This window comes from Citrus sinensis, chromosome 7 (genome assembly GCF_022201045.2).
Source record: "Citrus sinensis cultivar Valencia sweet orange chromosome 7, DVS_A1.0, whole genome shotgun sequence".
In the NCBI taxonomy this organism is placed as follows: domain Eukaryota; kingdom Viridiplantae; phylum Streptophyta; class Magnoliopsida; order Sapindales; family Rutaceae; genus Citrus; species Citrus sinensis.
In genome coordinates this window covers 25,701,280-25,724,135 of record NC_068562.1, presented here as the reverse complement: position 1 = coordinate 25,724,135, position 22,856 = coordinate 25,701,280, and the positions used below count along the sequence as shown (strand labels likewise).

General features: G+C 32.1%; 4 protein-coding genes across 5 annotated transcripts; 2 read left to right on the top strand and 2 right to left on the bottom strand.

The window, feature by feature from the left end:
• Positions 1–1,132: 1,132 nt before the first annotated feature.
• On the bottom strand, positions 1,133–3,014 carry LOC102613689 (fibrillin-5, chloroplastic). Its single transcript, XM_006464480.4, has 7 exons — positions 2,632–3,014; positions 2,427–2,542; positions 2,224–2,346; positions 2,027–2,125; positions 1,872–1,916; positions 1,582–1,655; positions 1,133–1,495 (listed from the first exon to the last, which is right to left on the bottom strand). The coding sequence occupies exons 1-7, from the start codon at positions 2,894–2,896 to the stop codon at positions 1,399–1,401; spliced, it is 819 nt and encodes a 272-aa protein (XP_006464543.1). The 5' UTR covers positions 2,897–3,014; the 3' UTR covers positions 1,133–1,398.
• A 1,446-nt stretch (positions 3,015–4,460) lies between these two features.
• On the bottom strand, positions 4,461–6,417 carry LOC102613989 (hypothetical protein). The gene is made up of 3 exons (XM_006464481.4): positions 6,176–6,417; positions 4,928–4,950; positions 4,461–4,824 (listed from the first exon to the last, which is right to left on the bottom strand). Exons 1-3 carry the CDS (start codon positions 6,236–6,238, stop codon positions 4,638–4,640), a joined length of 273 nt encoding a protein of 90 aa, XP_006464544.1. The 5' UTR covers positions 6,239–6,417; the 3' UTR covers positions 4,461–4,637.
• Positions 6,418–12,763: 6,346 nt separating this feature from the next.
• LOC102614280 (trihelix transcription factor DF1-like) lies at positions 12,764–15,229 on the top strand. 2 transcript variants are annotated; one of them, XM_006464482.4, is made up of 2 exons: positions 12,764–13,192; positions 13,558–15,229. In XM_006464482.4, the coding sequence occupies exons 1-2, from the start codon at positions 12,966–12,968 to the stop codon at positions 14,747–14,749; spliced, it is 1,419 nt and encodes a 472-aa protein (XP_006464545.1). In that variant the 5' UTR covers positions 12,764–12,965; the 3' UTR covers positions 14,750–15,229. The 2 variants fall into 2 exon arrangements, with proteins under 2 accessions (XP_006464545.1, XP_024954858.1); XM_025099090.2 differs by having other exon boundaries at positions 12,993–13,192; positions 13,539–15,229.
• Positions 15,230–16,680: 1,451 nt separating this feature from the next.
• Positions 16,681–17,557, top strand: LOC102614573 (hypothetical protein). The gene has a single exon (XM_006464483.4). It carries the CDS (start codon positions 16,914–16,916, stop codon positions 17,508–17,510), a length of 597 nt encoding a protein of 198 aa, XP_006464546.1. The 5' UTR covers positions 16,681–16,913; the 3' UTR covers positions 17,511–17,557.
• The last annotated feature ends 5,299 nt before the right edge of the window (positions 17,558–22,856 follow it).

Genomic DNA, 22,856 nt, shown 5'->3' with positions numbered 1-22,856 from the left:
AATGATGAATTTTATATTAAAATAAATAATAAAATTAAGATTTTCTCTCTTCTTTTCTCTTATTTCTTCTAATCAAATATGGCCTTAATATATTATATATTGCTGGACGTAAAATAAAAAAGGGGCTTAAAAGGCCAACTTAAGCAATTTAAGGCCCAAAACAGTTAAAGCCTCTTTCCTATCGTCGCTGGGTAGGCCCCTAGGCACCCCTATCACATGAAATAAGATTAGGTAACAATTTCCCGTACGATTCTCCAAAAAAATCAAACAAAACTGAAAATACAAAGAAATTCAATCTTAATCGAATGAAACCGAATTAGATTGTTTTAAAATTTTCTAAGACACATCTTAAATCATAGAGAAACAAACTAGCCAAACTCAATTTTACAGCAAGATTACATTCAATTAGTACTTCTTAATAATATTTTGCTCGAATTTGAATTTAGTGTTTAGTTGAGTTGTACTTAATACTTATCTTTCAATAGTCTTCTACTAAGTGCACATTTGTAACTATGTATAGTTAAGAATTAATTATTTATATTTTCTTATATAATAACTATCAACTACATCGTTTTAAAAGGTCCACAAAAAGTTCAGCTCATCCATGAATTAAAATCATTTTTTGTTATTTTTAACGTCAAAATGGTTACTTTCTACCTTTTTGGTTAAAACGGATCAGCATTTTCTTAAATTCATCATTAAAATAACATCATGCATATTATTGGTTATTTCCCTTGCCTAAAAGAAGATAAATTCATTCGTTCATGGTCAATAGCATAACCAATTGCTTATGTATTTACCCAAATTGAAACATAATCATCAAACTGTACCTTAAATAATTCAATGGGATTGATCTACATTATAAATTATGCATGCCCATGCATCCATGCCAATGATGCCATATTTTAACTTCAATAACTTTTGTAAATCCACACAAAAAGACTGAAAATTTTTTCAATCTCTGCTATTCTCTGACTTGTCCTCTTCGTCACGACAGGCAAAATTTTTAAATCTCAGTTATTTTAGTTTTATTTTATCAAATAAGATCAAAGAACTTAATAATATCTGTGTGAACAATATCTTGGTTATAAACAGAAGCTAATTTTTTTTAATAATGTTCAATTTTGTGACGTATGTGTAAAAAGAGATGAACATTTGAAGTGGGGTGTACATAGAAATTGCCTAGAGACAGATGAAGTTGCTCAACAGAACACAGGACTTGAGAAAATATTCTACTATTTCTATAGACTAATCTGCTAATGTTTTCATATGCAGCCTAAAAATATAAATTGTTGGATTGAATCAAATCCAAAGTTGAGCATAACTAGTAAGAATTCGTAACAATGTATAGTATTTTGAGCTTCATAATGACTGGAAAATACGTGGAAACGAGTTTGATTATTCCACCACATTTTCTCCCGCTGAAGATGATCTCTCTAATATGAAGATATTGCCTTTGTCATCTCTCCCTATTCTCATTGTATCATCAACATATCTATGATAATGAATCAAGGAATTAAGAAAGCACAATATTGTCTTTTCAGTATCAAGTTTTCAACCAGGAGAAAGTAAAAAGGATACGAAATCTCCAGCCAACCATCCGGATTGAAGATACCAAGCAGAAGATCATAGTTCTTCCGAAACATGTTCATCAGCTATTGTTTTCCAAACAAGAAAATAAATGAATTTAGAGTCAAAGAGGCAAAACACATATATAGAGAATGTAATGCTTTTATAATCACCCAAAAGACCTTGTGCGTGTGACACAATATGCCCATTGATGCACATAATTTATACAGTATGATTTGTATTTGAAGAAAAATATAGGATATGCATTTGTATGAATTGGTTGTGCTTAAAGGAGAGCTTACCTGTTCTGGAGTGATTGTTGAGTTGTCATAAGCAATGTCAACCCTCTGCAAAATTGAGAAAAGAAGCCTTTAAAACTAAGCAGAAGTTTTATTGCAACTTTAAAGAGAAAAAAGGAATTAGAATCAAAGTAACAAAAAAGGATTGAAGCTTTAACCGATTTAGATGCAATCTTGAAAGAGGCTTCAATTGTCAGCTGCCCATTCAACAGATTCAATCCCCTCACATTGAACTTGATCACATTAACTGCTTTACCCTCCATTTTTTCGCATCACAAATATCGAAACTCAGCAAAAACAGATGATGCTACACTTTACACAATTGATGAAAAAATAAATAAATTACCATAAATACCTTAGCAACATCAATGGACTGGAAAAAATCTCCAAGTGTGATGAAATCTCTCAATCCTAGCTTTGTTCTTTTAGAACCCAATATTGTAATTGTACTGTAAACTAGCTTCCAGGTTCCACCTACCTACCCATCACAGAAACATAACTACTAACTACCATGCTAATAAACACTTCCACAAAAATCACTTAAAATACCAAACTCACCTTGTCTAAGTTTGCAGTAGGATGTGGTGTTGGATTCTGAGACTCTAGCAACTCCACTAATGCTTCAATCTCAGATTTTTTAGCAGATGGGACCCCAAAAATTCCTCTATTGATTCCTATAATTTATGTAAATGCATCTCATTTTAAGTAAATGCTAAAGCACGTGAATATGAGAGTATGAGACCAAATTTTGAAATGGGCATACCTTGAACAACTTGCAAAAGCTCTGTTTTGATCTGGGTAAGTGTCCTTTTGTCCGAAGAATCGCGTGTCTCTCTGTCATCTCCAATTAAGCCAGAGCTTTGCTCTGCAACCTTGGCAGTGTAAATGGATCTAAAGCTTGTGCTTTTAGTCCATGAATGTGTGGCTGGGATTAGTCTGTTAGATTTTATCTTTTTTGTGGCTCTGGTGCTTATTGGTGGAAGCACTTTGTGAGCTGGGATTGGTGATTGAACAAGCTTAGTGGCCATGAATCCAATCACAATAACATGTAAAAAATGTTTTGCTTCTGTTGTAAGCTCATACTGAAAAGCTCAGGATCTGTGATATTGATTCCTCTATCTGTCTTGTTAACTTAATTATGCCTGCATTATTATATACGTATCTGCCTTGTCCTATTTGTTTGGTTGGAATAGTTTAATTCATAATTATTTTTTTTCTTCATTAAGCATGATTTCTGTTATTTTCTCATTAAAAAATTTTGTTCTTTTTCATATTTTATGTTAAAATTTTGGCTGTGTGCGTTTTTTTTTTCTTTTTAAAATTAAAAGCATAAGAGGATAGGTCTCTGTATATGTGGTCGAGGTTTCCCAAATCTTAAGGGAGGGAGACTCGAGGTAAACCTTGTCATATTTAGATATGGCCAATTGGTCAGACGCCATGTGTTCGTAGAGCATGGCATAACACGAGCATAATTTGGTGGGGTAAGTGGCACGGCACAGCACACACGTGGGTTGAGCTGCACTTAAAATTTTAAGCACGCGAGCCTTAAAAAAACGATACGATTAGAGATGGGTTAAGCACGGTACGATAAAAAAAATTTACAATAAGCACATTTTATTTTTAATAAAAGTAAATTTAAAATTTATGATTTTACAAATAACTTGAAATTGAATTTTTTAAATTCATTTAAATATTAGTTTAAAAAAAGTTCTATAATTTATTTATATTTATAATTTATTAAACAAATGATTAATATCATGATTTTAATGAATAAAATTATAAATATCATGATTTTATAAATATGCATTAATGTTATTGTGAACCATGATTTATGACTCTATATAAATCCAAGTTAACAATAAAGTTAACCCTTAAGAAATTATTATTATTATTATTGTTATTAAGTATTAAAAAATTTATAATATTATTGAAAAAAATTTATTCTATTAAATTTGAATAAAGGCATATAAATCTATATATATATATATATATATAGGCTTGAAAAAAAATATGCTAATAGTTTGACATGCGTTCTTAAAAAATTTTTTAAAAAAAAGAAAAAAATTTATTGAACTTTTTTCTTAGGCACGACATGCCACGGCCCACGGCACGTGTGCCAAGATGAGCTTAAAAAAAATTAAGTACGACACAAAACACATAGTAAACACAGTATAGTACAGGCACGAGCACATATGATCCTTGCTTGATGGATCAGACCAGCACGGCACGGCCTGGCCCATTGACCATCTCTAATCATATTGAAATTATAATAATGTGATGTTAGTAATAAAAAGTAAAATATCACATCACAAAATCATTCTTCTAAAAGCCACACATGCAAACCATGAAGGTAAGGACCTTCTTTTGCATTTTGGCCAGCTTCAATCTTGAGGCAGTTTATTAATATATAAATTATTATCCAACTTAAATCAAAATTAAAAAGGTCTTGATTTACAGATATTTATATGAAAAGGAGACTATAAATAATTTGTCTGTCACTGAATTTAAATTGAGAAAGCTTCTACGCTCATATGTAGGGCGGCTCAGATCAAAATTGATGCCATAATAGCATGATACAGAAAGCACATTAAATTTGAGAAAAGCAGTTGCCTAAATTGTTAATTTTAAAAGAGTTTGAACATTCAGTAATAACTAAGTAAATTGATCCAAGTTACAAGAAGTGCTAAATTTATTCCCAAATGCATTTTATGTTTATAGTTTAGTCACATTCAGCTTGAAGCGATGACTGTAATATTGAAGAGCATGTTTTTAAGCAGCAGCATTAGACTCTTGTTGTTGTTTCCACTGCTCCGGGGTCATAGCTTTCTTTATAGAGAGAGCATGGATTTGCTTCATCTCCTCTTCCAGGGCAGCATTCACTAGCCGGTGCCTCGCCAGCAGCCTCTTGCCTTCGAATTGTTCTGATACAATCTCAATTTCAAATTTCGCACCGCATCTGAGAAAGCCAATCAGAGCACATTCAGGAAATTGAACGGCAAGGAAAGTCGCTCAAAGCATACGAACTAGGACTAAATTTTAGTTTGCATGAAAATACTCACCCACCAGATGTATCAATCACTTCCTGACGGACAAAAAAAAAAGGATTAGTTTAGTAAAAAGGAATGTTGATTCTACAGATGCAATTACAGCAATTAAAAAAAAAAAAGGTGCAGGAACTGACTGCGGTGTCCAAGCACACTAAATTTATAAGAATATCAGCCATCTTGAGGAATTGACTAAGTTGCATTGACAATTTGACACTACGAGTCAAGATGTATTCGAGCAGCAGCCAATTCAAACACCAAGGGTAATAAAATTAGCGATGCACATTAAAACAGTCAGAATAAGTTATTAACTACAAAAGAAATGATTGGTGTCATGACAAAGCTAAGCAGATTACGTCAATCAGTAATCCCAAGCCGGTTGGAGAGAACGTCATATAACATCCTAAAGAACAATTACTTTCATGTCATGGATTTCCTTGCTAGTTCAAAAAATGCTATGTAATGCAATGGTGAGGATGACCTTTCAATATGATGATGCCATATCTCGCATTTCTAACAGGCAATACCATATTTCTAACAAAGCAAAACCTAAAAGTACCACTCCAATAACAACAAGAAAGAACACATCCGCAATCCACCATCCTACAAAGGGGATTTTACATCGACGGAGTAAAGCATAAACAGTAGATACTGCCGTTCAAAATGCTTGTAGATGGATATATAACCATTCCATCCCACCAACCCAATATCTAAAATTACACGCATGAAGTTTAAAAAATCACACGGGAAACAATCGCTCACTGCACACGTAAAGGATTTATATGATAACTGATTCCACGAATTGGAAATATGAACTAACCTTTCTTAAGAATTCAAGAAGAGAGAAAATTACAAAAGTATACACCACAAAATTTTTAAGATTCTTTTTTTAACTAAGTAACTAATTGACATAAATCTTATTTACTCTACATCCAAATCATAACCTTCTCATTTACTCCACAATCCTTTTTAAAATTATTCAATGTTCAAATAAAGGGTCTTAAGAGTACTAAAAACATATGAAGTCTACCAGTTACAAACTTTACATAAAGCACCAATGCATCGAAACAAACCCAAAACCAATCCAAAATTAAATAAAAAAAACTGAACCCAGACTCTGATTTTTCTATTTCTTTTCTATTTTCCAACTCTAAACTGGCATATCAACAATCCAATATGTGGGTGATGTGAATGTGATGAAGCATAAAAATAAAAGATACATAATTCGAAAAGTAAAACAAAAATTGTAAAAGAAGAGCTTACAAGATGAGAAGGGTTGAGTTTTGAAGTCAAAGTAGATTCAACTTTTTCTTTTGTGACGCCCATTTTAACTCTCAATTCCCAAACTCTTGCTTGCTTTCTTTCTTTTTGGCTTCTTCTAGCTCTAGGTTTCTGCTTAAAACCTCAGAGCATGGAATGTGAATATTCGTTTTGATCACAACCAAAAGGGTAAAAGAAAAGATTCGTTTTAATCCGAGATTCGATTTGGGTGGATACCAGCCGTGGGCAAGACCCACCAACTGATTTTTTTAAAATGATTTTTTCATCTTTTTTAATTTCATTGAAAATGAAAAAAGATTACAATAAGGGATTTTAAAATGATAAAAAAAGAAAAAATTGATCTGATTCTACACCCAAAGCTCAATTAGCGGTGTCAATTGGGTTGGACCGGGCTTGGCCATATTTGACTTAAGTCCCGGCCAGGGAAAGCTCGGCACTCGATTCTCCATGCCCGGACTTTTTCCAAATTCCAAGCCCCCTTTTTTTTTAATGGGAATTCCAAGCTCCATTTTGAAAAAAAATAAATTTTAAGTATTTTTAATAGTTTAAATTTTGAATTTTAAATGCTTTGGTGGGGTTTGGATTAGGCCTCAACATTTTTAGATGGATGCATTTAGAATTAAAATGGTGGAATTAGGAAAATAAAAAGTAAATTTTAAGATTAATAACCAAGCTGGGGCTTTTTGTAAGTTCGGGTCGGGCTAAATACACTTCTGATATTTGAACCCCTCTTTTTATCTCACTAGCCTTGCACTTTTCCGCTAACACTATTTATTTTTAAATTTACCATTATTAAAAAATAATTAATGTATTTCATTTTCTTTCTTAAGGATCACCATCACCCCTCTGCATATTTTCATAATTTCATTACCACCAATTCACCATTAAAATCACTATCACCACTTATCTTCATCAATCCATCAACATTTGTTGCATATAATGAGTTTTTGTTGTTGGGTTTTTGTTAAATTTTATAACAAATTATGGGTTTTCTTGTTACTAATTATACTGATTTTTTAATTGTGTAATACATAAATCAAATAAACCAATTATATTTCCAATTCAAGAAAAATAAAGAACTCATTGATTTCAATAACAAATTAAATCACTTTCAATAGTAGAGGATGGGTGATTTTTATTTTTTTAATTGTTTTTGTTTCCTCTGTTTTTTATTTGGTATGTCATCTTCCATTTTTATTTGTGCTTTGAATGACTCATATCAACAATATCAAATTGTTTCATTTTCAGACTTGATATTAATCTCTTTATCTACTAAAAAGTTTTAGCTAGTTTTTTTATCAACGTACTTTCATTTTTTGAAATTGATAATAAAGGTAATTTTGAAAATTGATGGGATTAATTGAAAAGTGAAGATTGGTAAGATAAAAAAATTAGTTTAAGCATTACTACTAAAAATTAAAACCACAGCTCGACTCTCTAACCACTAGGATGGGCTAAAGCCCGACTATATTCAAGCTTTTTTTTGCAATCCCTCCTAGAGCTAATCATAACTTTTTTAGTATGATTTCAAGTATAGTGAATTGATGTTGTTTTGGTCTGACTTTGGTTTAGTCCAAAATACTAGGAGAGCTTCTCTGCAGAAGGTGGTTTTCTGGTGAAGATGAAAGTTAGGCTATCTGGAGATAGTTTTTAAGGATAATGATGGATGAGACGAATTTAAAATTACAAAAAAAAGTTATTAGAGGCAATTACCTATGACAACATTTTGACAGTCAAGTCAATAAGAGGTTGAAAGTGGTGATGCGTTTATAAGAAATCCTAGAATAAGAGAAAACTTGAGTCCTTTTTGTGAATGTGTAAACTTTTGTGAGACCAACCTGACCTTTTAAGGCAGAGTGCTTCTGAGGGCATCTTTATGTCATTTTAGACACGTTGTGAGCCGTTATTGGTGATTTCCCTTCTCATATAGGGTTTTAAGAGTAATTTGGCCCCTCTTATGAAGGCTTTTAATAAGCTTACTTGGATTGGACAATTTTCCATTAGGGGACCGCTTGTGCTGATAGCGAGTGCTTAGCCCTAATTGGCCTATATTGGATGAAGCAATTAGCCTGAGGAGTAGTTGATTTCACTGGAGATGGTGTAGGTGGCTTTGTATGTGGTCCCCCTTCCTCAATTCTAATTTTGGCAGCGTACAAAGAGATATTTTGAAGATAATCCATATGGGAACTGTATTGTAATGGCATGGTCTGATGGCATTGGCATGGCTGCCATTGTCCTACAGTCCCATATAGACATGTGGTGACTTGGAAATTTTGTAGGATGCATTTTTCAGTTACTTTCAGATAATTTGGATAGTTGAGGCTGGTTCCTTGAGATCTTCCCATTTCATCCTCCTTCTTCAGCTTTCCCTTTATTCTTTATCACAGTCTTTAGTCAAACTCCCCATGTGTTATGCCCTCAATACCTCTGGTCTACATTTTACCACTAATAGATGTAATTCTAAGACTTGTGATATTCTATTTACATGTTAAGCTTTTATACTATCTATAAAAGACATCTTATGTTGTTCGAGTTAGAGTTTGATTAGAAAAAATAAATAAATAAAGAAATGGTTAGAGACTATTCTAAAATTATTTTAGATATTTTAGAAATATTTACATGACAATTTTAAATAAAGATACTGATAATAAAAAACTACACGGGCAATAATCAACTCATTATTTTTTGACATTTTAGGTTGTTAAGAGCGTCCTTATTCTTTCTTATTTTATAAGATACTTCGAAAAACCATTTAGTAATATTTGATAAACTGTGAATAGGTGACAAAATGTGCTTGAATGTTAAGAAAACCAACACCCACATTAAGAAATAGTTTCATGCACTATACATTAGTTTAAATTTATATAGCAATAAAAAAAGAGATTGCCAGTCTCCCTTATAAAAATTAATATATACCACTTTTTTTTATTGTTTTTGTAATATTTAATACCCACCAGACTCCAAAACATTTAAAAGAAAATAGAGGTAAATGAGTCACTTTTTTATATTTGATCTTGAGAATCTAAAATATCATTTTATTAATTTTTTTATTCATAGCCAAAACCTATGTTTCTTACTTTTTAGTATTTAAATTTTTTATTTTAATGTCAATTAATATTATTTATTTAATTTAAAATAAATATTAAAAATAAGAATAATATTATAAAATAATTGAACTCGAGAGATCATTGAGTATTATGAAAACAATATAAAGTAATGGTATATATCAATTTCATTGCTGAAATCAACAATCTCTCAATAAAAATGTCGTTATATGTATAAGAATTGGAAGTAAAGGAAGCAAGATTACTGGCATAATAAATGAGAAAAACATGAATCTTCATCAATAATATTATGGGTGGGGCTAAATGCACTTTAAAAATTACTCTGAATACTCATATTTTTACAAATATTTTTATTACAAAAATACCCATGATGTAAATTACTATTAAAAACACTTTATTATGAGCATATAATTATTAATCTGAACACTCATTTAGGGCACTACAATTAATGTTTAATTTTCTTACTATTTTAAATCTTAATTTTTTTCTTCCAAATACCTTAAATAAATATTTATAGAGGAAACTCAATAAGTGAAGATTTTAACTTGAATGAGGCATGTGTGATCCTTTTAATTTGCTAGTTTACAACATAAATAATCTTCCTTATTCTTCCTCTTCCTGATGGTTAGGTAGTTGAATTGATGACCCTCTGAATTTTGTGGAGTTGAATATAATGGGATGTTCAAGTAGTGAAATTAAGTTTGAAATATAATGTTATGGCTAGCATGTGTCTCGTTTGTATTCAAGCAACGTCTTTGATTTGGCCAAAAAGGATATAATGTTTAATTTATTTATTTGTTTGAGTGTATATAGCATTTTCATGAGTGGTAGAGTAAATAATATAATTAATTTAAAAAGGATTAAATGAGCATTTTTTGGTGTTTTAAAGAGTGTACAAAATATAATTCATTTTTTTTTAAATTAATAGATGAGTGCACATAATAATAGAATGTTCAGGGTAATTTTCAGAGTGCACATAACCCCACCCTAATATTGTTTATATGTTATAAAATATATTCTGTAATTTAATAAAGCTAAGGTTGTAAAATATCCAAACACGGGTGCCAATAAGAGTCGTATTCTTTTTTGGGTCAAATTTTCTAGCCCAAACCCAGCCCATCAGACAGATAATAAGGCCAGAGTCGTGACATCGTCCTTGGGCTTGATACGTTGAAAAGTTTAAGTCCAAATATGGCGCATCTTCTTGTTTACACTACATTAAAATTTGTGGCTAATATTTTTGTCCTTTTTTTTTTCTCCTTATATTCATATCATAATATATTCTATAAAATAAAAGCGTGATAATAACTTTTCTATGCATCTCAAATATGCAAAAGCAGTACAGAAAAAATACATCATCTTCCACAAATATTTTGTTGATGGGAATAATTTTTCTATTCCAATATTTCTGATTCATTACTCACTCCTTTCTTTTGATTACTTCAATCAAATTTGTAAATTTAAAAATTTTATGAACATTATATAACAAGTCTAGAGGTGATTGCATTAGAAGTTTGTCAAGACCTGTATTGATGAAACCTAACTCAAACATTTTTTCAAAGAAAACGATTGGTTCATTGTTGAGTAAGTTGACAAGCATACATTATTTTGACCACATTTAACATACATTAATGAATCAAACAAATCTCTCTCTTTTCGTACAAGGCATTCAAATGTTAAGTTACCGTCAACTTAAAGCTACTACAGTGAGACTTGTAATATTGTAGACAAGGCCATTAATTATATCTGTGGAATCGTCAATTCGTCACATGATTTAATTTTAACCATAGATTTCGATATTTTTAAACCAACTTACATTACAAAAAACCAATCAATTTGGTTGGTTTGGTCACCTATTAATTGGTCCAATGCTTATCTGCGTAGAAGGCTCTTACACCACGATTCCTACCTTTTTCCCGGTTGAAATATTTGACTTTAATTAGAATTTTTGGGTTAATTTCACACGATACCCTAACATTTGCCAAATTTCTACAACCTAGCAAAGCTGTGAAAAAAGAAAATAAATCACTAAGATCCCTCGATATGTATTGAAATTTAGATTTGATTTTTTTTTCTTATTGTATTATAATAGTCAATCAAGTTATGGTTGTGAAAACTATCTATTAATCTGACCTCACTATGAAACCGTACTATAAATATCATTCATGAGAAATAATTTTAGTGATGATGTGATTGATAATAAAAATATATTATTTTATCTGAAATTTTTATTTTCCAACGTGTTTTCTCAAGTACGACTAACTTGTTATTATTTAATTGCATGCAAATTAACATTACGCATGAAGTGAAGCTAATAAATAATAATGGTACTTAAATTTACGTTTGGAGTTCAAAACACACACACACACACACACACACACACACGCGCATATATCGCCAACATTACTTTATTACAGATCTTTCCACTCTTTCGATGTTACAACAAAATGATAAATGTTATGGGGTTTGATTGAAATTAACCTCTCGAAGTTTCCAATAATTGCTTTGCAAGGTTAATGTGAAAAAGACCTCAATGAATTACGTAAACCAATTCTACACTCTTCTTGTCTCGTAGTAATCAATTTGCTATTATGTTAACTACCATTTAAATTTATCTTACTCTTTTACATTTATATAAACACCATTCTTTCTTAATCTTTCTTTGTGTAGAAGCAACTTCCAATGCAGTGTTCAAAGTAATCAAAATTACCCAGAAATCTCATAATCTTGGTGTGGAAAGTTAATCTTATTGTGACACGGAGACTCATATACGAAAATGACACAAATCAAGCCGAGATTTTTCAATTTTTATATCATGCAATTTTGATTAGAAAAAGAAACAAGTTGCTTAAAGGTTTTGTAATGTGGTCACCTCAAGTGAGCAGTCCAAATGGGAAAGCACAAAAGATTTCAAAAATGGTAATTGTGGGCTGTGTGGGCCTCATTTTTTTAACCAAATTTGGTTGGCAAGGCGAAAGCCAACTCGTACATATCCAAAGCTTTCCTGTTTACAACTGTTATTACCTCTTTAATTTATTTTCTTCAATCATCAACTACACCCTTTTTTTCAACTTCTCCTATTTACCCTCTACTTTCATCTTTTATTCAAGTTCTCCTATTTACCCCTTTACTTTCATGTATGTTAACAAATTATATTAAAAATGAGAAAAAAAATTCAATAGTCTATAAAAGTTTATCGAATCTTTATCTAATTCAGATGTCCGCAATTTTTAAAAGCTCCGAATGATTACATTATAAATAGAGATTAACAGTTCCTGTAATTAATTTGCGAGAAGTATGAAACCAAAATTTGACATTCGGGTTACAAATTTTGACTTAAAAACATAAAGCAAAAAAACCAGGGTCAAAAACAAAAAAAAATGTCAAAATGAAGATAAACGTTGGACCAATAAAAAGTTGACAAGTCGTAAGAGTTAGCTGGATAGAGCTCCACGTGAGCGCAACTCACACTCCTTTTTATCTCTTTTAAGAAACCCTAATTCACCGCTCATTTCTCTTACGTTGTTACCTACTTAACCCAATAAAATTGGCACTTGGTAGTAGAAAATTGTTGAGGAAATGAAACCCACCCATTATTTTTAAGCCATAAATGTTAAACCCCAGTTTTACCAAATTTCATTAAACCCCATAATTCACCTAAATTTTCCAGCTGTAAAAAAAATTTCTTTTTTTTTCCGGGAAAAATCATGGAAACCTCAACTTTGCCGGAAAATTCGGGAGAGGACACCGGCAACCGAGAGAATGGAGGTTGGGAGGAGGATGGAAGAGTTAAAGGTGAAGAGGGTGACCGGAATTTTGGCGGTAACCGGTGGCCAAAACATGAGACTTTGGCTTTGTTGAAGATAAGGTCTGAAATGGATGCTGCTTTCAAAGACTCTGGGCTTAAGGCTCCTCTTTGGGAAGAAGCATCAAGGTAACATTTTTATTTTAAAAGCTATAGATTTTATGATAAAAAACTTGAAAATTTTGATTGAAGTTTGTTTGTTTGTTTCTCTAGAAAATTTTAGAATTTTGAAGTTTGTTTTGCGCTATTTTATTTGTTTGTAGTGGTTGTTATGCTTTACGTATGTTTGGTTTTCAGTTTTTTATATTGTTACTTGGCATTAAGTGTTATTTGAATCTTGTAGCGGTAGTTATTTTTAGCTATTTAGCTTCAATAGTTTGTTTAATCCTTTTGATTTCTTTATGGATGTGTTGCTGTGGACATATTTTGTTGGTGAGTGCATAGTTGATATTAGAGTGAAACTGAAAAATGTCAGTGATGAATGGTGATACCAGGAAATTATCACAACTGGGATATAACCGAAGCGCGAAGAAATGCAAAGAAAAGTTTGAGAACATCTATAAATACCATAGAAGAACCAGAGAAGGCCGATCTGGGAAAACTTATCGGTTTTTTGATCAATTACAAGCTCTAGACAATAGCCATTCTTTTCTGCCAATTTCATCACCAGAAAGAATCAATTCTTCTATGGCGATAGATGTTGACCCGATCAGTGAAATTAAAAATGATATTCAGAATCAGATTTCAAGTTTTATGGATGTCTCTACTTCAACCACCTCTACATCGAGTAAAGAATCAGATGGGACGCAGACGGAGAAGAAGAGGAAATTAACAGAATTTTTCGAGAGGTTGATGAGGGAAGTTATAGAGAAGCAAGAGAATTTGCAAAAGAAATTTATAGAGGCCATAGAGAAGTGTGAACAAGAAAGAATCGCAAGGGAGGAAGCTTGGAAGATGCAAGAATTGGCGAGGATTAAGAGAGAGCGTGAGCTTTTGGTTCAAGAAAGATCCATTGCGGCAGCTAAGGATGCTGCAGTGCTGGCATTTTTGCAAAAGTTTTCGGACCAACCTTGTCCGGTTCAACTTTCTGCAACTCCAATTTCAGTGGAGAAGGCTGTTGAGAGGCAAGAAAACTGTAATGGCTGTGAGAGTTTTAATCATATAGGCTCATCTCGGTGGCCTAAAGATGAAGTTGAGGCCTTGATAAGGCTAAGGTCTAATCTTGATGGACATTATCATGAATCTGGGCCAAAAGGGCCGCTGTGGGAGGACATATCAGCAGCCATGAAAAAGCTTGGTTATGATCGGAGTGCTAAGCGGTGTAAAGAGAAATGGGAAAACATGAACAAATACTTCAAGAAGGTCAAAGAAAGCAATAAGAAGAGGCCCGAGGATGCTAAAACATGCCCATATTTTCATCAGCTTGATGCTCTATACAAAGAGAAGACTGCCAAGAAGGTTGATAATCCCGTTAATCCAGCATACGAGTTGAAGCCTGAGGAACTTCTAATGCACATGATGAGCGCGCAAGGACAGCAACAAGAAGTCGAATCACTGACAGAGAATGGTGAAAACGAAAATGCTAATCGTAGTCAAGAAGGAGATAACGAAGATAATGAGGATAATGAGGGAGATGATTATCAACTTGTTGCCACTAATCCTTCATCAGTGGCAATCACGGGTTGATGAGACACAAATAGTGGAAGTTCTTTTCAAAAAGTTAAAAGTCAGTTCGCTTAGCTTTTAATATGTCGTGTGTCGTGGGTCCGGTTTGCATCACTTAATCCTTCATTTTTCCTTTAATAAAAAAAGGGGGGAAAACTCTATTTTTGCTAGATTATGAAGAAAACTCATGGGGAAATGGCATGTTGTCTTAAGCTATATATGTGTATATGTTCATCATTTGTTGAAGAAAAATGTGAAAGAGTAGAGTGTAGAATAAGGTAGCTGCTAGCCCGCTGGTGTGTAAAATATAGCTATACGTTGTGATGTAACACTTTTTGTGCTTTTGAAAATTTTGTTGTATCAATCATTTTACACTAGCATCAGGAGTGTACTTTATGATGGAGTAACTATTATAGATAATTAGATATATATACCCGTGTGCTGGCAATAAAGATATGATTGGCAAAGACAGTCACCATCTTTGATTACCATCTTACTTTAGTTCTGTTTTGCACATCTTTTTCTTGTGACTAATTTGATTTGCACTTAATGTTGTGTGTACTGATTACATTTGAATTGAATTTTCTATATTTGTGACAGATTAGCTGTTAGATTTCTTGCTCTTCATCCTAAGGTGAAACGAATTTAAAGTAATATGTTGTAGTAATTATTAATATTATTAATTTATCTATGTTAAGTGTCACTATTGTTGTATATGTTTCTGAGTTAATTGTTAATTGAAAAAAAAGAGCCTAAATTGTTCTAATAAGACCCAGAAGATTGAAACCACTTGGGCTTAGCCCGAGCCTAAGCCCTAGTAGACGCATTGTAGGAGTTTAATTTAAATTTTTTTTCTTGAAGTCGTAGAACTTGAGTGAAGACGGTCTTTCTCTTAAGAGGGGGTTGTCGTTTCTCGAATATTTGAGAGAATTAAAAAATTTAAGCGGTGTTATATTAAAATTGATATAAATTAGTCTCAATAATTTATATGATTATAAATATTATGAGCAATAATTCTCTTTTAAAAAAAACCCAGAAGATTGAGAGGTGCGAACTAGCCCAAATATGAAAATGAAATGCGGAAACAGTGAAGACAAAAACATCTGTAACTCAAGAAGCCAGATCTTATCTTCTTGGTGGCAGTAAGTAGCAGGTGGCCCTGCTCTTTTGGATTTTCTTTTTCAAGTTGCAAGATCATTGATCATTTTGATCTTTGGTAGGCAAGCCAGTGGCAAAAAATTTCAGAAAAATACAAGAAAATGAGGGATATTTAAGGAATTTGCATTTTGGAACTTTGTACAAATTTATTGCAGGTCCGGGTCTCTGGGATTGGCACTTTAGCGCGGTAAAGGATTAAAAAGAAATCAAATATTCTTAAGTTACAAATTTTAACAAATGTAAGCTGGTGTCTTTAACTGTAAAATAGGTAGACTATTTATGTAGCAATTGATGATAGGGTTCAATTCGCGCAATCCCACTTTGAGTTATGATGATAATAAACCTGTTACTCTACTTCTCACCTTTTCTAAAATTTCAACTTTTTTGGTTAATCGAATAAAATTACTTAAAAATTAATTAAAATGTAAATTAATATTTTATGAACATATTTCCAAAGATTTTGGCAATAAAATGAACAAAATTAAAAATATACATTTTTTTAGTCGCTGTATAAAAGAATAGCATAAAATTAAAATTAAAAAAATTAATTTAAAATGAGATATTAATCACCATTTTGAAATTTTAACTCCATTTTAAATTATCAATCGGTATACTAATTTACAATCGATCCTTAAAAAATATGGACCGAATATTATTCTATTTGGAATGAGATCCCAAGTTCCCAACTGCGATTCAAAGAATTTCAGTCATCCCTATTCCTAACATTCTTCAATCCATTGGGCCGAATGGGCCAAGCATAGCTGGGCCTTAGGACACAATGTACACACTCTACCCAACAAAAACAAGAACTACAACAACTCGTTCAATTCAACCCCAACAACTCGCCAGTCACAACAATTCAAGTTATTTATTTATTTTTTCCTTTCTGGCTTCTTGTAAATATTGATGCAACCGTTGGATGCCATTTTTAAATCCTCGAGATTCCAACTCACTTAACAAACTCACTTAATCCTCACAGGACTCAACACACAAACTGAAGCTGAAGCTCAAACTCAAGAGCTCATCAATGGCGGATTACGAACCCCACCACCACCATTCCCACCACCAAACCCTAATCCCGAAAGAGACAGCCTTACAAGCCATAAACACAATCATCCAGCTCCACTTCGAGAAAACCCTAGAGAAAAAACGAGCCATAGACCTCCAAAAGAAGAAGCTCCACAAGCACTTCCTCCTCTTCTTCATCTTCCTCGGCCTCACCTTCAACGCGCAGAGCCTGTCCCAGTCCACGCGCCTCCAATGCCGCCACTGCTGGATCCCCATCACCCTCCTCTCCCTCGCCCACCTCTTCTTCTACGTCTCCGTCGCCCAGACCCTTCGCTGCATCAACGGCTTCAAGTACCAGCGCCGCTGCCACAAGCTCACCCTAGGCCTCGCCACCGAGAAGCTCCGGGAGATGAAGATCAGGTTGAGCAACGGGGAGTTCGGTGATGGGTTCGCCGAAGACGGCGGTGCCGGCTGCGGGGAGTTTGAGATTCATTATCAGGAGCCGCCGGAGAGTTATTTCGGCAAGTTTAAGAGGAACTGGGCCTTGCATTTTGGGTTCTTGATCTTCATCTACGGCTTCATGGTTTCTTCTTCTGTTGTAATTCTTTGTTTCTAATTGATTTATTTATTTTTAATTTTAATTACGATTTCTCTATTACGCTCTCTGTGTGTTTCTACTTGTCGTGTAGTATCTTTTCAAAATTTAAGTGTTTTAATCTCTTTCATTCAATATAATAAATAAATAAATAATTAATTAAAAAGTACCGGATAATTATCAATTTTGTCTAGCGGTATTAAAATTATTAAGAATGTGCATTAAAGAAAAAAAACTAAATGATAAAGTAATTTGACGCCCTAACATTGATGCATTACCTTTCTCATTCTTAATCATCAATTTATCTAGCGGTTTGTTAACTAGTTATAATATTTTTAAATAATTTAAAATTGTTATTAATAAAAATAATGTGTACCTTTGATTAGACTTATTGCTATATATTTCTTACATTATTAATTTGGTAAAAAAATGATAACATCATAGAATGATCCTTCTAATTCATGTTTATTAATTATTTTACTTTTTAATTACTATAATTTATTTTTTCTTTTTTTACTTTAAATTTCACTGACCACCCCTTAGTGTAAGAAAATTGATAACTTAAACTCCATTAGTAGGGGTGGGCAAAAAGACCGTAGTGTTAAAAAAACCGAACCGAACCGACGGTTTTTTCTAATTCGGTTCGGTTTTTATTTTTTAAAAAAACGGAATATACCGTTTGTAAAAAAAACCGAAATGTCGGTTCGGTATTCGGTTCACTTAGCTGAACCGAAAAACCGAACCGAAAAACCGAATTATTTTTTGATTTTATTCAAATCAAACATATGTTAATAATTTTATTCAAATCAAACATGATTTTATTCAAATAAAACATGTGTTATTTCTCTTTATAACATTATGATTATGTTTATATAGATGGAGTATTGGAGTTTGGTTATGTATTTTGAAATTTTAATATTTCATATTTTGGGAGTATCTTATTAATAGTTAGTAAGATATTAGTGATAAAATGTGTTTTGAATACTTTGTATTTATTGTTAATATTTGTAATAAAATTAGGACAAATTAATTGTTGAAAAAAATTAGTACATTCATGAGGCCCAATGGGCTAAAAAATTAAAAATTAAAAATAGGCCCAGAACCGAAAAAACCGAACCGATCCGAAAAGAATCGTTTGAGTTCGGTTCTTATTGAATTCGGTTCTTATTCGGTTCTTTTTATAAAATAACCGATTTAAATCGGTTCTACTTAATTTCGAACCGAACCGTGCCCACCCCTATCCATTAGACTCTAATTTTTTGAACATATCCAACTAGACAACAATGGATTTTCTTAGCTTGTTAGTTGGTGTGTCGATGAAAGTTGAAACTATTGAACTTTATATTCACGTTATAACAAGATTTGTTATACAAACTGCTTATTGATTGAGTTTTATCTCCTCGTATCATACTTTAAGTTGAGAGCTAGAATTCTCTCGTATATATTGTAGAAGTTGATTTTCTTCTAAATATTTAGAAGTAATTTTAACTTGTTAGATTCTAAATTTTTTAATTTATATTAATTTTATAAGTCACTTTTTAATCAAGCATCTGAAAGTTAATTTGACTTGTATAAATATTCAAACTCTATTGATCAGAGTTTGCTGATCATGATTGTAATAAAGTTAATAAAATATGGATGCGGGAATATTCAATGTCTCTCACGCGCTCAGAGAGATTAGATTACTAACATGTACGGGGTGTGGTTGGGTATGTTTAAAAAGTTGGGTGTCGAAGTATTAATTTCTTTAAATACAGGGACCTGTCTATGTTACAGATTCTGTAACAAACATCTCCCGTCATCCCACCATCCGATTTTCTTTTGTTTAGTTTCTCACTCCACATCCAACCACATCCAACGGCTGATGCTGCAGTCTGTACCTTACAGATCCTGTAACGTAGTTTTGTCCTAAATACAGGGGTTCAATATTCTTTGTTTTCAAAATATTTAATGTTACAAATGATTATTGAGAGCGAAAAGCGCTTTTTGAGGAAATCTTTGACTACTTTTGAGACTTTTTAAATTCTTTTAGGAAAGGCTGCTTGTGCTTTTTTGCCAGTTTGGTGACATGAGACATAAGACAAGAGATAGGGAATTAAAAATTTTTGCGTACATTAATTAATTAATTAATTAATTCATCGATAAATATTTAATTTGTTAAAATAAATAATCGTGATGGAAACTTGCAATTTGAAATTTGAAATCCGAAGTACATCATCAGTCCATGTGATGTGATGAATGCCCCTTTTGATGATGATTGATGAGTTCTAACTGTAAGACTGTTGCTGTGATGATTGAATTTGATGACTGATGCTGTGATTTTAAATGCTCTGCCTATTCTGTCGTTTTGTACATCACCCAGCAGAAAAAATTTTTTCTTAATTTTTTTATGGGATAAAAATTTATTTATTTTTTATATTTTAAGATTAGTATCTATTTAATTTTAATATTTTTTAAAATGTCTCGAAATATCTATATCGTTAAAGTATTAATACTTACACCATTACTTTTTATTTCTTTTGGCTTCTTTTACAATATTACCCTTTTATAATAATTTTTTTATTTAGACATTAATAAAAAGAAAATATTTAAATTACCAATTTAATCCTAAAAAATAATTATATTAATTTTTTTGCAAGCACCATTTGCACACTTGGTAGTTTGCATATAATTTTTGACAACTAAAAATTAATATAAATTTTATTATTTTCATTTTTTAGGTTAAGTTGGTAATTTAATTATTATTTTTTATTAATGTCCAAATAAAAAATTATTATAAAAGGGTAATATTGTAAAAGTAAGTCAAAAGAAATAAAAAATAACTGTAGGGGTATTAATAATTTAACGGCAGGGATATTTCGAGACATTTTTAAAAATACAGGAACTAAATGGTCACTAATCTTAAAATACATAGACTAAATAAACTTTTACTCTTTTTTATGTATTAATTTGAATTTTCTCAACAAAAAAAAAGTGTTGGGTAGATAATAGATTGACCTCGTCGTCGACACATTTATTTAATAAAAATTTATACCTGAAATGTTTTACCCAAAAATTAACCAATCATCTTGTTAATAATACTATCGAGATAAATATTTCAAGTGAAATTATCTTAATAAATGGTTTCCTAAAAGCCGTTCTGTAAATTTTTTAAATAATATAATTTTTTTTTTAAGCTTGTCAACCTTGTTTGTGCGGATTGTGGAAAATAAGTAACAGCTTATTAATCTTGTTATTTTGGGGGGGTGGGGGGGGGTTGGTGTGACCGAGCCTGAAATTTATTTCAATTTTCAATTAGTTTGAATTTAATCCTAAAAATCGATTGCATTGACAATTGAAAACCGGTTGGATTTAGATTCAGTTTGGAATAAAACCGAATCGAATATCAAACCATATTAGATTACATTTAAATATATTAAAAAAAAACTCAATTTTGCTTATATTTCATTTCAAACTAAATTTTTACCTGAAATTATATTCCAAACCAAATTTGAGTCCGAATCGAATTTGGGTTGTGTTGGTGCAAATTTTATCCCAACTTATGGTATGGACATTTCGACTGATAACGACCCCCTTAGAACTTGGGTTCCTCTTTGTTTGATTTGATGATGGTGAGTTTTTCCTTTGGGTTGAGCTTAATGGGCCTTTGTATATCCTCTTTTCAATCCACTTCCTTAGGCAATCAGAATGTTCTTGTCTAGTGATACTCTACAAACACAAGAAAATGATCAGAGGGCCGGCTTTGCCGACGTAAACCCTCCGATGGTCAAGTCAGTCACCGAACTTTTGGAAATATAAATTTAGAAAGAGAAAGATTAGAGGGAGAAAGTTAGCATTTTCTCCTTTTGAATCTCTTTTTGTCTTACCGTTTAGTGAGAATGAAAGACATATTTATCGGCCAAACTGATTTGACTTGAGTGCTAGTTATTTCGATAACAAATGTCATCGTTCTTGTGACATTTGACAACATTTTTCTTTTAGTGGCCATGTTGATTGACACATGGATATACAAACTTGTCTGTGGATTAAAGGAAGAAACGTTTTATCTTTAGGCTATCTTTACTAAAACCTTGGGATCATAGAAGCCTCCAAACTTAGAAGGTTTGTCCTAGGATAAGAGCCTAGAACCTCGACATGTTTTGGGCTTTGAATTCTTCTCACCTGGTTAATTTATCCTAGGTGGTTCGTCTTAGAATAAGAACCTAGGACCTTGGCTCTTTTTGGGTTTTGAAACCTTGTTACTTAGGAGAAACATTCGAGGTGGTTTGTCCACCACTTCGTGGGCTTAATTGAGAGAAAATTTATTGGATGGGTCTTATTGGGGTTAAATTCATTTTTATTGGGGTTAAATTTATTTGGGTCTTATGAGGCCTTTTTTATTTTTGGTTCAACAGTTGTCCCTCCCCCCCCCCCCAAAGTCTAATTGTTTTTTTAAAAAATTAGACTTTCTTTATAATTTATTTATTTTTATTTTTTTAGTATCTTTAGAAGAAATTTCTCTAAGGATTTCATCCTTAGGAAGATTTTATCCTTAAATTTCATCTTTAGAATGATTTTATCTTTCGAAGGATTTTATCCTATGATGATTTTCTTTAAGGAATTTTTCTTTAAAGTTCATCCTTAGGAGTATTTTATCCTTAGGAGAATTTTTTTTAAGGAAATTTTCCTTAAATTTCATCCTTAGGAAGATTTTTCCAAAGATTTTTATCATTGATTTTCATGCTTAGCAAGGATTATTTTATTTCCTTAGAAATTTTATTTTATTTCCATCCTAGGATCATTCCTTGATGATTCAATTTCAATCTTAGGATTATTCTTTCTATCTTTGGATAATTTTATTTCCATCCTAGGATGATTCCTTGATGATTCAATTTCCATCTTAAGATGATTCTTTTTATCCTTGAATAATTTTATTTCCATCCTACGATGATTGATTGGTGATTCAATTTCTACCCTAGGATGATTCTTTCCATCCTTGAATAATTTTATTTCCATCCTAGGATGATATAAGATGTCAAACTCTCTAAGCTTAATAGCCCACTTTGTCATCCTTCCTGAAATGTCAGGCTTAGCTAAAACTTGTCTAATTAGTTGATCAGTAAGGACGATTATGGTATGAGCTTGGAAATAAGGCCTTAACCTTCTTGCTGAAACAATCAAGGCTAAAACAATATTTTCAAAACTTAGATACCTTGTTTCTGCATCAACCAATGCTCTACTTGTATAGTATATAGGCCTTTGCACTCCATCATCTTCTCGGACAAGGACAGAGTTAGTGGCATATTCAGACACTGCAAGATAGAGGAAGAGAGACCCACCTTGAATTGGCTTAACAAGCAAAGGAGGGCTTCTTAAATATTCGTTAAG